The following is a 14,094-nucleotide window of genomic DNA, read 5'->3' as shown; positions in this document are numbered from 1 at the left end:
GTATGAAGCGCATTGGCTGGTCTTTAATGATTGCGACCAGTCGTCGCTGACACGAAAATAAGTGCTCTGTTACATCTCTTTCATTGATCCCAAGTAGAGTCCATCATTCTGATTTACACCATTTTTTTCCTTATCGAACGAAGAGGTGAGAACAAGTGTCTTCTTTCAAACATGGTAGAATACAGTAGAATATTATTGAATATCGTAGAATATAAATAGAATAGAGCATATTCAATAAGTCACTTGAAATTACTTATTACTTATTTCGGATTCCACTATTTATAATGTGACAGACACTTTTTATATTGACCTTGGTCTGAGTTTTACTGCTATAAATAAGTTACATCAGGATGCATTTGAAAGTATTTTAGTGCTTACCTAACATGTTATATTTATGAGATAGATGCATTAGCACCGTTCCCGACAGGTGGCAGTTTCTATGGTAACAGACACACAGGCAAGATGGCGTTCCTTCACTGGAGTTGCCAGGACGTGGCAAAATGGATAAGATCCTTAGGATATCCACATTATACAGTGAGTAAACATATTAAGTTAACAATTAAGTGACTTAGTTACTAATTTATTCACAATGCCAAGTAACTTTCCAGTTTTATTTTAGCTAGCCTAGCATCAGAGTAACTTTATAATAATGTGGCTTAGACAGAAGCAGTCCAGGCGTGGGCTACTTTGGTGATAGAGAGACACTTATTCAACAGCTCTGTCTTTATCCCCCCAGGCCTGTTTCACTGAGAACCTCATCACAGGTAAAAAGCTGATTTATGTAAATTGCTGCTATCTACCAAGATTAGGAATCACAGACTTTGAGGATATGAAGGTAAGGAGATGGTCCTACAAAGCGTTCAAATTCTACGTTTTTATTTGACTTACTTTTAATTTCGATAGAGTTATTTTTGAATTAAAAGGTCTGAATGGAAAGTAGAAATAGGCTAGACTCCAGTAATCTCTGCACTAAATATTCCTGGGAGCGCCAACATGAATGTGTGCAGGCCTGTTCCAACCCAAATAAGAAAGCATTGGACAATCTTCCCATCTCAGTTGTAGGCTAATTTTTAATGATAGGCCGCACAACATGCTATTTCATACACAGCCAAATGCAGAAAATCAGATGCAGCACAGATAATAATTCCTATTTCATAGGCCAACTCACCAGGTGATAGCAGCTAAACTGGACCAGGGTTTATATTTCTAATGTGCATGGTGATGCTCTCATTTATAACCTATTATTACTTGCTTGTGGGAGTTAGGGTTATCAGCCCTGAACACCCCTGTAATTAGGAGTGGGCAACGAACTGATTATTGCAGATAGAAATACTATGAATAAAGCTGCCATTTCTTCCTCACTCTACACTCTTAGATTCCAAACAGGTTCTTCGGCAGTCCCCACAGGAGAACCCTTTTGGGTTCCAGGTAGAACCCTCTGTGGAAAGGGTGGAACTTGGAACCAAAAAGGGTTGTTCAACGGGTTCTCCTATGGGGACAGCCGAAGAACCATTTTAGGTTCTAGATAGCACCTTTTTTTCTAAGAGTGTATACATTTCAGAGGGGCATATCTATTCTAAAATGCAATACATTTCTATCTGAACATTCTACAATGTACCCTACTGAATGTGACACATATATTTTAGTAGCCTATGGTTTGACTCAGCTCCTCCTCCCTGTGTTATACCCCCCTGTAGGCCATCTCTGCCCATGTGCGTGAGCTGCTGGGGACATCAGAGCCGCTGTGGAGCCGCAGCATCGCAGACCCCCCCAGAGACAGCATGGGCCTGTTCCTGGAGAAGAAGAGCAGAACAGGGGACTGGGCCGATTCCTTCACCTACACACAGTTCCTCGACAGGAAACAATGAATGGAATCTGTCCATCTGATAAAAGAAACATGAATGAATGAGCTGTCTGTCAGTGTGTTGTTTGTAAGATGATATTAGTTGTGAATGATGAGACAATAATGTTCCATTCAATTACAGATGTTGAGACACTATATCAAGACAGTGTTTTGTAAGGCACTTTGTGATTAAATTGGTGTTCTGGGGTGTGTATTTAGTTTTTCAGATGATTTCATTTGTAATAATGTGATTGTGGGGTAACATCTGGTGAAGTGAAGGGCTTAGAACTATGACCCTGTAGTTAGTGCACTACCTGCTGTGCCAAAGGGTCTAGACCTCCTGACATAGTGTGCATGAAAACAGATAAATATTCTAAGCCAAAGGCCTATTAAGGCTATGTTCCACTTATGCATGGACCGACAGAGTATGAAGGTTTATTGAATGAAATGAATACTCAATTGGTCCATGAACAGTTGGCACACAGTTTCCTCATTACAATGTCCTTTATTGATTAACTAGGTAATGCAAGGTACAACAACAGGATGTCGTTTTCTGCATCCTAAAATAATGTATTAGTCAGAGGAAAACTCAAAAGGCTCTTGAAATTACCACAGATCCCTTCATTCCAACACCTTGGGCACAAGCTGTCTTTATTGATCTGAACCGTGCCTGTATACAGTGTCTGAATGAGGCTGTATTGATCTGCAGTAGAGATCCTCAGTGTAGTGCTGTATTAGATGAAACCCGACACTTTGTGTATTATGAATTGCTGTGGTAAGAGGCAGGAATGTATTTGTTCTGAGGAAGAGTCATATTTCCTGTTAAGAGAACGCACTCAGAGAACACCTGTGTTAAGTGCATTTTCAACGTGAAGAAGTGCAGAAGATGATAAGATGACCTCAGAGGTATCATTCCCAGGCATCTTCATCACGTCTTCATGCCACAATACCAAGTTAGCCCGCTGATCTAAAGCCTGCACAGCTCAGGTAGCTAACGCAAGTCTTCAGGTCTCAAGCAAGGTTGTAAATCACTGAAGCACCTCCATTACATAAACACATCAGCAATAGCCTGTGGCTAGCCCTGTGCTTTAGCCCGAGGAGTAGATGCCAGAGGCAAAGCAGGGAGTGCCAAGGCGGTTATAGCCAACCTGTCATTTTCTTGCCAAACACCCTTGTTTGGCATGAGAAGGACGTTGCCTTGTATAATGCAGAAATAGTTAGGTTGAAAGATGCTGAATTTAGCATATAGTAAAAGGCTGTTTTTCAGTACATGATACACATTGTAAGGATATTATATACAGGGTCCTAACCACGGGTGCCTAGGCTACAGTTGCTGTTATTTGTGTGCTTTATTTGTTTGCAGAGCTGCAGCAGATCTATTCTTATTATGAACCAATTAGATTGTGTGTGTGTATGTCTCACTGCATCAAATCATTGAGCTTAATTGGCTTAGTGCTTGCTCATAAATGTGGTGAGCTCATAATTATTTGTGATGATAAATAAGATGGTAATTCATTTTTTTATATATATTTGCATACTATAGGGATGCTGCATTGTCAGATGTGCAGTTGAGTTCTGACTAAATTAATGAAGCAGTAAACTACAGTTTTAAGATTGTGCTGGGAAGCACTGCATCTGTCTGGATAAATGCACAAATGATCCCTAGTGCTGGGGGCACCCTCTATTACCATTCCAAGCACAGCACCTCTAGCCACCCGGGAAATGGAGCTGGCTCGGTGGCGGGGAAAGGTTGACAGTAGTCAACGACATCTGTGACGTCCAGACCGGAGGACACATTGGGTCTGGCGGGGTGTCCGTCTGAATTAGGTCGCGTCGAGCCAGCATATCATCCGCGGACCTGCCGACAAAAAGCGATGCAAACATTTGGCTGCTGTAACGCGATCAGAATTCAGCACCCGCCGTCAGTAGACAGCGCCGAATAGATAGCTGCCTGTCTCTTCAAAGGCGTTTTCTCTGCTAAACGGTGCATGCTGGTGGAATGCGCAGAGTCAAGCCACTGTGTTGAAGCTGGAAAGCTGCAAAGCTGCACCCTCAAAGCGATAGCGGGACCCTATTCACCTGCAGTTTTTTTTTTAGATAGGCAACTTCCAGTGAGCATTTTCCACGAAGATCAACCAGGGAAGGAAAGCGTTGGAATGTTGCTTTGTATGCTGGTCATGGATTTCTTGAAGGGCATCGGCGGTTTCGAAGGCCATTGTCACAGACTATTGTAGGATCCAGTGCACATTTCTGGGGTATCTGAGTCAAGGAACCCCCATTTACATTGCACAGAATTCTGTCAAAATGCATTGGCGTTCATAACAGATCGAACATAACTGATGTCCCGTCTTCAAGGTAAACTTTTACCTATATTTTATAGCCTACCATACATTAAACGTTAGCATCTGCATCACATTGCTGTTGAACTCTTCTGGGGAATCGCATTTGTGGAAATGCATGGGGAGCAGCGGTACGGTTTTTAGTGCAATGAGGCTCCCATCCTTATTGCCTCTCTCACGCCGGAGTAGGCTATGTGAAAACGTGAGTAATCTCCTAAATAGTATAGTTGAAAAGCTTTTAATTTTTTATTTAACTAGGCAAGTCAGTTAAGAACTAATTATTATTTACAATGACGGCCTACCCAGACGACGCTGTGCCAATTGTGCGCCACCCAATGGGACTCCCAATCACGGCCGGATGTGATACAGCCTGGATTCGAACCAGGGACTGTAGGACGCCTCTTGCACTGAGATGCAGAGCCTTAGACCGCTGCGGCACTCGGGAGCCCCATAACACTATAACACTGCAAGGTCAAAAATTCCCATCATATGATGAGAAAGGCGCGGTCAGATTAAATGTGTATTTATAGAACCCCCTTGCTTGCGTGTTGAGGTTTTTATTTTATTTTTCTAGGTGAAATTGAGAATCATGTAATGTACCCATTATCGTCTTGTCCACTTACAGATGCATGGTGGATCACATCAGATTGAATTAAGATATGAAATGACTGCGCTCGTGCTCGGCATGATATGAGTTCTTATCAGTCCAACCAAGATAACTTGCAGTGCTAAGAGAGGAGAAAATATGCCCACGCTTAATTAATGCCATAAACGCCCCTTACTAAAATGCAAATGAGGCATTTGTCATTCTCTTGTTATGTTGTTATATAGCATATAATAAATTAGCCCGGATTGACTAAAGCAGCCAAATTAATTAAGGACTGGACAAGGTATAGGTTAGTCAATCATATTTATGTTGATACAGGTCTCTGATATGTGAATATGTGACCCTAATGAGTTATAAAGGTGTTTCTTATTTTTGTGTCTGTGTTGGTTATCATCTATCTTATTATTCATGGGAGCCTGAGAGGCACCATTGTGACTAGCACACCATATCCCATGAATGCCTCATTTCACTGATATTTCTTTGCTGACTGCCAGAAAGGCTCCAACTTCATCTTTGATCACTTTCTATATTCAATATCACACGTTAACAATATTAATCACCACATAGCCTTCCCATTAAAGACAATGCTTATGTCTTTCACAAACATGATTCTTAGTCTAAAAAGTGAGAGATGTGCATAGAAAGTAGTATAGTTCCTTCCACCACCAACCCATAAAAAGAGCTGTGGCTTGGGCTTAAGCAGAATGAGCACATCGACCAAACTTACATTGCCTACGCCACAGTAGCTTGCTGAAAGCACAACATATTCAATAGGAAAGGAAACAGTTGGCCTATTGATTATTCGGCCCATAGGATTGGATGTATTTGCCTGGAGAAATAAGCCATTCTCTCTCTAAAAAAAAAACAGATGCATTTTTTAATCTTCAGGCCAAAGGGAAAAGGATGGCTCACACCTCAATGAACATTTCAGCTCTGAAGGCAGTTCTATTGATACAGCAGGGCCTGTTCAGTCAGCATGCTAAGATGCCCTTCTCCATGGTGAAACTGAACCAGCAACAACCCAGACCTCACAGCCCTTTGGGATCTCATCCACTAGAGAACGTAGCTGGCAGCTCATTACATCCAGGGTTAAGCTAATTTCAGCCAGGTTACATATCTTATATCAGTGGGAAGAAAATGGAAGGTATGAAGCACTATTTTATGCCTCTGTGTCTGACGGTGTGTGTGTGTGTGTGTGTGTGTGTGTGTGTGTGTGTGTGTGTGAGAGAGAGAGAGAGAGATAGAAAGACCTATAAGATCAGTTTGATTCAGTCACCCCATTCATTCAGCTATCCTAAATGTAATTATCTTTTTCCTCCATCATTCAGAAATCAATAAAGTATGACCACAATTGCAAACAAAACACCAGCAGTTATCCTCTCTGGGATATGTCGGACGGTAGCGTCCCACCTCGCCTACAGCCAGCGATATTTTGCAGGGCGCCAAATTCAAAACAACAGAAATCCCATAATTAAAATTCCTCAAACATACAAGTATTTTACACCATTTTAAAGATAAACTTGTTGTAAATCCAGCCAGAGTGTCCGATTTTTCAAAAAGGCTTGACGACGAAAACACACCAAACGATTATTTTAGGTCAGTACATAGTCACAGAAAAACACAGCCATTTTTTCAGCCAAAGAGAGGAGTCACAAAAAGCAGAAATATAGATCAAATGAATCACTAACCATTGATGATCTTCATCAGATGACACTCATAGGACTTCATGTTACACAATACATGTATGTTTTGTTCAATAAAGTTCATATTTATATCCAAGAATTTCAGTTTACATTGGCGTGTTATGTTCAGTAGTTCCAAAACATCCGGTGATTTTGCAGAGAGCGACATCAATTTACAGAAATACTCATAATAAACATTGCTAAAAGATACAAGTGTTATGCATGGAATTTTAGATCCACTTCTCCTTAATGCAACTGCTGAGTCAGATTTAAAACAAACTTCACGGAAAAAGCAAACCATGCAATAATCTGAGTACGGCGCTCAGACACAAAAACAAGCCATGCAGATACCCGCCATGTTGTGGAGTCAACAGAAGTCAGAAATAGCATTATAAATATTCACTTACCTTTGATGATCTTCATCAGAATGCACTCCCATGAATCCCAGTTCCACAACAAATGTTTGTTTTGTTCGATAAAGTCCATCATTGATGTCCAAATACCTCCTTTTTGTTTGCGCGTTTAGAACACAATCCTAACTCACGAGGTGCGGGCAAGTCCAGGCGAAAGTTCAGACAAAAAGTAATATTATAGTTCGTAGAAACATGTCAAACAAAGTATAGAATCAATCTTTAGGATGTTTTTATCATAAATCTTCAATAATGTTTCAACCGGAGAATTCCTTTGTCTTTAGAAATGCAATGGCATGCAGCTAACTCTCACGTGAGTGTGCGTGATCAGCTCATGCCACTCTGGCAGACCCCTGACTCAGTCAGCTCTCATTCCCCCCTCCTTCACAGTAGAAGTCTCAAACAAGTTTCTAAAGACTAGACTGAGATCTAGTGGAAGCCTTAGGAAGTGCAATATGATCCCATAGACACTGAATATTTGAATGACTTGAAAAACTACAAACCTCAGATTTCCCATTTCCTGGTTGGATTTTTTTCTCAGGTCATATGAGTTCTGTTATACTCACATACATCATTCAAACAGTTTTACAAACTTCAGAGTGTTTTCCATCCAAATCTACCAATAATATGCATATATTAGCAACTGGGACTGAGTAGCAGGCAGTTTACTCTGGGCACCTTATTCATCCAAGCTACTCAATACTGCCCCTAGTCCCAAAAAAGTTATCTACAAACAGGACCAGAGCCCTATACTACACACATGGTTTATGGAGTTATTGAGGTAACTTTGGTCAACTCTGAGTTCAACCCTGGATAACCGGTACCACGGAAGTGGCTCACCTTTTAGCCAGGTACATTTCTATGGCAATGAATCCTTCAGAACTAACCTGCTCCCGGGCAGGCTAACACAGGGCTAACTCCATTTATCCTGATTGAAGTGGCTGAGCTGCGATAGTAGTGAGGTATAATAACAACTAGAGACTGCCTCCAAGATGCCTGACCTTTGTTGTCAATGTAATCTACTCACCTTCGCATATGCTGTTTCGTGGTTACTGCCATCTTTCTTACTGGGATTACTCCGCCTGCACTCTAGCGAACATGCCCCGATACTCTGACAGAGCACGCGGACAGCTGAACAAGCCAACCGGAACATACCCTGGCTTGCTGTGGTCATGACATCAGAGCATGAATGTAAAATGTTAATATCTTCAGTTGTGAGTGATGAGGGAAAAAATTGGCCTCAGCGACAATAATTTGAATAATTCAATGCAGGTTTTGTGTACAAAGTTGATGACTGAAGTGTCTTATTAGGAATGTTCAAATTTGACTTCTTTATGGGGCCTTCAATGGGAATTGTCTTTCTCGGCCGTGATTCAGATAAACTGCAATACCGAAACAATACTGTGGGTGCAGTCAAAGTGTGCTTCCAGACCGGAGTCCTGGCCCCTTATTTGAGTACCAATGAAATCAGATCCCCTCCATCTGGCAAAGATTGCATTATCATCCTCTTCATTTGAGGAATACCTATCACATTAGACATTTATCAATTGGGAATGCATTTGAATCTTCACACACAGTAAAACTTGTGTGTGCCTTAATACAATGTTGTATTGATAGGAGTGAGGGAAAAAGGTGCTGGTGCATTGATCAGCACACCAAAGACGGCATCAACGATAAGTAATAAAATGAAGACGATACTTCAAAAAGCCTATTTCACACCTAGTTGCTGAATTTGCAAGACAACTTCTCTCATTTTGATTTCGGCACAAATACAAAAAATGTGGCACTGACTCGCTTGTTTCAATGAAGAGTTGGGTTCGACTATTTATGTGCGACCTGCACACGCAGTTACAAGACTGCTATAGTTAGCGTTAGGCGGACTAGCAATATCCACTGTCGTAGTATGATTAAAGCCTGAGCTGGAATGTCAAGCTAACTGAAGCTGACTAACTTTAGAAAACCCTGAGTAGATCTAGCTTCAATCGTAGTATACCTGTCTGCAATAGTAGCATTGGAATCCAAAAGGTCAATAAAATAGTACTGTCTCTATGCAGTATTGTGTTGTCTGAGAGTGAACCTTTAAATACATGCCAGCCCAAAGTGTTGTTTAGGTGTTGCTATGGTATCGAGAATGTCACCTAAGAGCTGCCAACCTTAATCGCGTTGGCATTAAGGTTGGCAGACACACTGATATAAATTGCTATTTCAACAAACACACAGTCTCTGTTTCACAAACCCGTAGGCAGACACACACTCACACACTCGCTCGATCGTACGCAGGCAGGCACGCACGCACGCACGCATTCAGGCACACGCGCAGGATGATGTGTTCAGGTCTGACCTACTTAAACCATTTAAACCCAACCTGACAGTTCAATTAAGGAATGTTTTTAATCAAACTATCTAATGTGTTGAACAATTCCCTCCAGGTCAACAAATCGGAAAGTGTTTATATCAGCATAAGGATATTTGGAATGCTACCATGGCCTTAATCTGTTTCTCCTTGTGAAATATACAAAAGGATAAAACAAATAAACATAAATATAGGTTGTATTTATAATGGTGTTTGTTCTTCACTGGTTGCCCTTTTCTTGTGGCAACAGGTCACAAATCTTGCTGCTGTGATGTCACACTGTGGTATTTCACCCAATAGATATGGGAGTTTATAAATATTTTATTTATTTTCAAATTCTTTGTGTATCTGCGTAATCTGAGGCAAATATGTGTCTCTAATATGGTTTTACATTTGGCAGGAGGTTAGGAAGTGCAGCTCAGTTTCCACCTCATTTGTGGGCAGTGTGCACATAGCCTGTCTTCTCTTGAGTGCCAGGTCTGCCTTTAGCTGCCTTTCTCAATAGCAAGGCTATGCATTTTTGTAAATTCTTTCCAATGTGTCAAATAATTATATTTTTGTTTTCTCATGATTTGGTTGGGTCTAATTGTATTGCTGTCCTGGGGCACTGTGGGGTCTGTTTGTGTTTCTGAACAGAGCCTCAGGACCAGCTTGCTTAGGGGTCTTTTCTCCAGGTTCTTTTCACTGTAGGTGATTGTTTTGTTATGGAAGGTTTAGGAATCGCTTCCTTTTAGGTAATTGTAGAATTTAAAGGCTATTTTCTGGCTTTTGATAATTAGCAGTTATCGGTCTAATTCTGCTTTGCATGCATTATTTGGTGTTTTACGTTGTACACAAAGGATATTTTGCAGAATTCTGCATGCAGAGTCTCAATTTGGTGTTTGTCCCATTTTGTGAATTCTTGGTATGTGAGTGGACCCCAGACCTCACAACTATAAAGGGCAATGGGTTCTATAATTGATTCAAGTATTTTTTGCCAGATCCTAATTGGTATGTCAAATTTATGTTCCTTTTGATGACATTGAAGGCCCTTCTATCCTTGTCGCTCAGATCGTTAACAGCTTTGTGGAAGCTACCTGTGGCGCTGATAGTGGGGGTTGGGCATGTTGCTCTGCTCACAGCCTGGGCATATGTCCTGCTGTCATGTTGAGGTCCTTGCTGCAGGTGTGGGGGCATGGGGTGGGCAGAAGAGGCATAGTTCTGATATGGGGGGGGCTATATTGGGTGTGGCCAGGGTTTGCTTGGGGTGTGGCTGGTTATGCTGTGGTTTGGATGTAGGTCCTCTTGGCGTGGATTCTCTCGTTGCAGGTCCTTTCGGAAGGGGTCTTGCAGTTCTGGGAGGGTGTCTCGCTGGTGTGGGAGGGGTGTCTGTTGCTCTGTTGCTCCTGTGTGAGGTGCTGGGGCTACAGTTGAAGGTGACGTCCTGGCAAAAGTTGGGATTGCTGCCTTGTATAGATGGACCTGGTCATAAAGGCTATTCAAGTCCATGGTGGAGTGGTGGGCCAGGTAGACATTAGGTTTTGAGGCACAGTCTCATGAAATGCTTGTATTCACCTGCTGTGTAGTGGCAGGGAGAAATTATTTTCGTGGTAGCAGGGTGGAGATATACCCTGACGAAGACAGCTTGTCTGTCGAAATGTTGGTCATTACATTTTTGCATCTGAGCTCCGAGAGAGTGCTACTCTCCTTTATTTTTTTCAAGCAAGGTGGAGATAACCACTTGTGCATTGGAGATAGTGGAATAAGCTTTTTCAATCACTCCCTTGAGTGCCTTTAATACCTTTTCATGCTGGGCCCTCAGGTCATTTGTGCCCGTGTGAGTTATGATGTGGCTGGGGACCCTAGTCTGTCCTCTGACGACAGCTACAGGGCATGCCTAGTGTTTAGGCACCAGAGTTTAGCCACTTTGTGTTCGGGAAAAAGTTTATTCTCTTTGAGGCAATGAGGAGCACAATCTCTGGCTCTTGTGTGTCCTCAGTGGATGTGGGGGGGGTTGTCAGGAGAGCTATGGGGGAGCTAATAGGAGGGCTGTTAGGGGGAGTGGTGTCTGTTGGGTTGGTGGGTCCTTGTTGTCTGTCCCATTGTTGTGTTGAGGTTGTGGTCCGGGTCTGTGGTGGGCTGTTCTGTTCTCTGTCACACCTCAGCTTTCTGACCTCGTCCTTCAGTGCCATGTGTACCTCTTAAGTTCTCTCACCTCAGTCCGTAGAGCAACCAGCTCTCTCAGACAGCCGTCCATCTCCACCTTCTGCCTTTCGGGTCTTGTTTGGGGGGTGTTGTTGTGCTTGCCTGTTTTGTAGGCTTTTTCTGTCTGGATTATGTGAACTAGCTCTCTGAGCTCCACCATGTCTCTCTCCAGCTCTGTGAATTTATCCCTCTCAAGGATGGAGGAGCAGTGCAGTTGTGGGTCCTGGGTGTGTTCAGTGTTGGGGGGGGGGACTATCCTCGTCTGCAGGAGAGTTTGAAGAGATCAGATTCACTCAGGATGGGGGAGTTGTCACAGAGAGCTTTTCCTGCTGTGCTCTCTCTTTAATCCCGTAAAATTCCTGCTGGAAATGTATGAAGATGCCCTGCACCATTACTGTCACAGACTTGTACACATTGACAGAGGTTGTTTCAATTTCCTCAATGTCTAGTGTTCATAGTTTCCATCCTGGGCCAATACCCTCTCTCTTGACATGTTGTAGTGTGCTCTTATAGCACTGTGCCATGCCAGGGGATGGTCTGTGTTAATATAGCACTGTGCCATGCCAGGGGATGGTCTGTGTTAATATACCACTGTGCCATGCCAGGGGATGGTCTGTGTTAATATAGCACTGTGCCATGCCAGGGGATGGTCTGTGTTAATATACCACTGTGCCATGCCAGGGGAGGGTCTGTGTTAATATAGCACTGTGCCATGCCAGGGGATGGTCTGTGTTAATATACCACTGTGCCATGCCAGGGGATGGTCTGTGTTAATATAGCACTGTGCCATGCCAGGGGATGGTCTGTGTTAATATAGCACTGTGCCATGCCAGGGGATGGTCTGTGTTAATATACCACTGTGCCATGCCAGGGGATGGTCTGTGTTAATATACCACTGTGCCATTCCAGGGGATGGTCTGTGTTAATATAGCACTGTGCCATGCCAGGGGATGGTCTGTGTTAATATACCACTGTGCCATGCCAGGGGATGGTCTGTGTTAATATACCACTGTGCCATGCCAGGGGATGGTCTGTGTTAATATACCACTGTGCCATGCCAGGGGATGGTCTGTGTTAATATACCACTGTGCCATGCCAGGGGATGGTCTGTGTTAATATAGCACTGTGCCATGCCAGGGGATGGTCTGTGTTAATATACCACTGTGCCATGCCAGGGGATGGTCTGTGTTAATATACCACTGTGCCATGCCAGGGGATGGTCTGTGTTAATATACCACTGTGCCATGCCAGGGGATGGTCTGTGTTAATATACCACTGTGCCATGCCAGGGGATGGTCTGTGTTAATATACCACTGTGCCATGCCAGGGGATGGTCTGTGTTAATATAGTACTGTGCCATGCCAGGGGATGGTCTGTGTTAATATACCACTGTGCCATGCCAGGGGATGGTCTGTGTTAATATACCACTGTGCCATGCCAGGGGATGGTCTGTGTTAATATAGCACTGTGCCATGCCAGGGGATGGTCTGTGTTAATATAGCACTGTGCCATGCCAGGGGATGGTCTGTGTTAATATAGCACTGTGCCATGCCAGGGGAGGGTCTGTGTTAATATACCACTGTGCCATGCCAGGGGATGGTCTGTGTTAATATACCACTGTGCCATGCCAGGGGAGGGTCTGTGTGGAAAATTAAGTTGCTTACGTTCCCCTCTTTGTAGCTGTCAGCAAATAGTATCTCTGGATTGTCCTTGAGGAGCTTTTTTTTGTACTTATTCCTTGCAGGGTTATTTTGAACATCCAGGGGTACTGTATTGTAATGACCTCTGGACAGGGATAAGCCATTGGTGCTTCAGAAACCTCTGCATCTGGGTGGGGGGCAGTGAAACTCTCCTGCCATTGTTGGGCTCAAGAGTTTTCACACATCTGACTTCACACTTCAGTGCATTTTGAAGGTGCCGTCAGGTCTCTTCAATTAGCTTGGTTCAACTTGGTAGCTTAGTATACTTATTACCTAAGCTTTATATAACAAAATAACCTAAAGATTATTGTATTTTACTTTTTGGCTTCAGAAGGAGCTTCAGACTGAATATTTCTCACTCAGTTTTGTGTTGGATGGTATTTCCATGTTCTGCTGTATTTCTTCTGCAGACTTTGGTTTGTTAGAAGTTTTTTCTTGATAGTCCTTAGTAGTAATCGTCAATTCCGGTAATTTTGTCCAAAATTTTAGGTCTGAAATTTTGATCTTGACTGAAGGTTTTAATGTTGAGGTTAGTATCTTGTATAAGTCTCTCTCTCTCCCCCCCTCTCTCTTTCTCTCCCCCTCTCTCTCCCCCAGCCTAGCAGCAGAGTGTGATGATGCAGTAGCTTTCTCTACATGAGCCCCAGCATACGTTAGACCATCTGAAAACAGATCCCTCGTGACCTGACTGGGCCTGCTGCAGAAGGAAGTGTGTGTGTGTGTGTGTGTGTGTGTGTGTGTGTGTGTGTGTGTGTGTGTGTGTGTGTGTGTGTGTGTGTGTGTGTGTGTGTGTGTGTGTGTGTGTGTGTGTGTGTGTGTGTGTGTGTGTGTGTGTATGTATGCATGTGTATGATGCTGCATAAGGCTTTTTTATGGGCGATAACTGCCCCAGGGAAAGCATACAGTAGATATCCTCTACTAAAACAATGGTATGCTGCTGCTGCCTCTGATTGTCTCTGTATAGCTGGAGGTTGTC

General features: G+C 43.0%; 1 protein-coding gene across 3 annotated transcripts; it reads left to right on the top strand.

The window, feature by feature from the left end:
• The first annotated feature begins 50 nt into the window (after window positions 1–50).
• LOC135557806 (sterile alpha motif domain-containing protein 15-like) lies at window positions 51–2,057 on the top strand. 3 transcript variants are annotated; one of them, XM_064991436.1, is made up of 4 exons: window positions 51–145; window positions 413–534; window positions 737–835; window positions 1,698–2,057. In XM_064991436.1, the coding sequence occupies exons 2-4, from the start codon at window positions 463–465 to the stop codon at window positions 1,866–1,868; spliced, it is 342 nt and encodes a 113-aa protein (XP_064847508.1). In that variant the 5' UTR covers window positions 51–145; window positions 413–462; the 3' UTR covers window positions 1,869–2,057. The 3 variants fall into 3 exon arrangements, with proteins under 3 accessions (XP_064847508.1, XP_064847506.1, XP_064847507.1); XM_064991434.1 differs by having other exon boundaries at window positions 53–145; window positions 400–534; XM_064991435.1 differs by having other exon boundaries at window positions 64–145; window positions 404–534.
• Window positions 2,058–14,094: the final 12,037 nt, after the last annotated feature.

The sequence above is a fragment of the Oncorhynchus masou genome, chromosome 16 (assembly GCF_036934945.1).
Source record: "Oncorhynchus masou masou isolate Uvic2021 chromosome 16, UVic_Omas_1.1, whole genome shotgun sequence".
NCBI lineage: Eukaryota > Metazoa > Chordata > Actinopteri > Salmoniformes > Salmonidae > Oncorhynchus > Oncorhynchus masou.
Note: the sequence above shows the minus strand (reverse complement) of the source record. Positions and strands in the feature narration are given on the sequence as shown.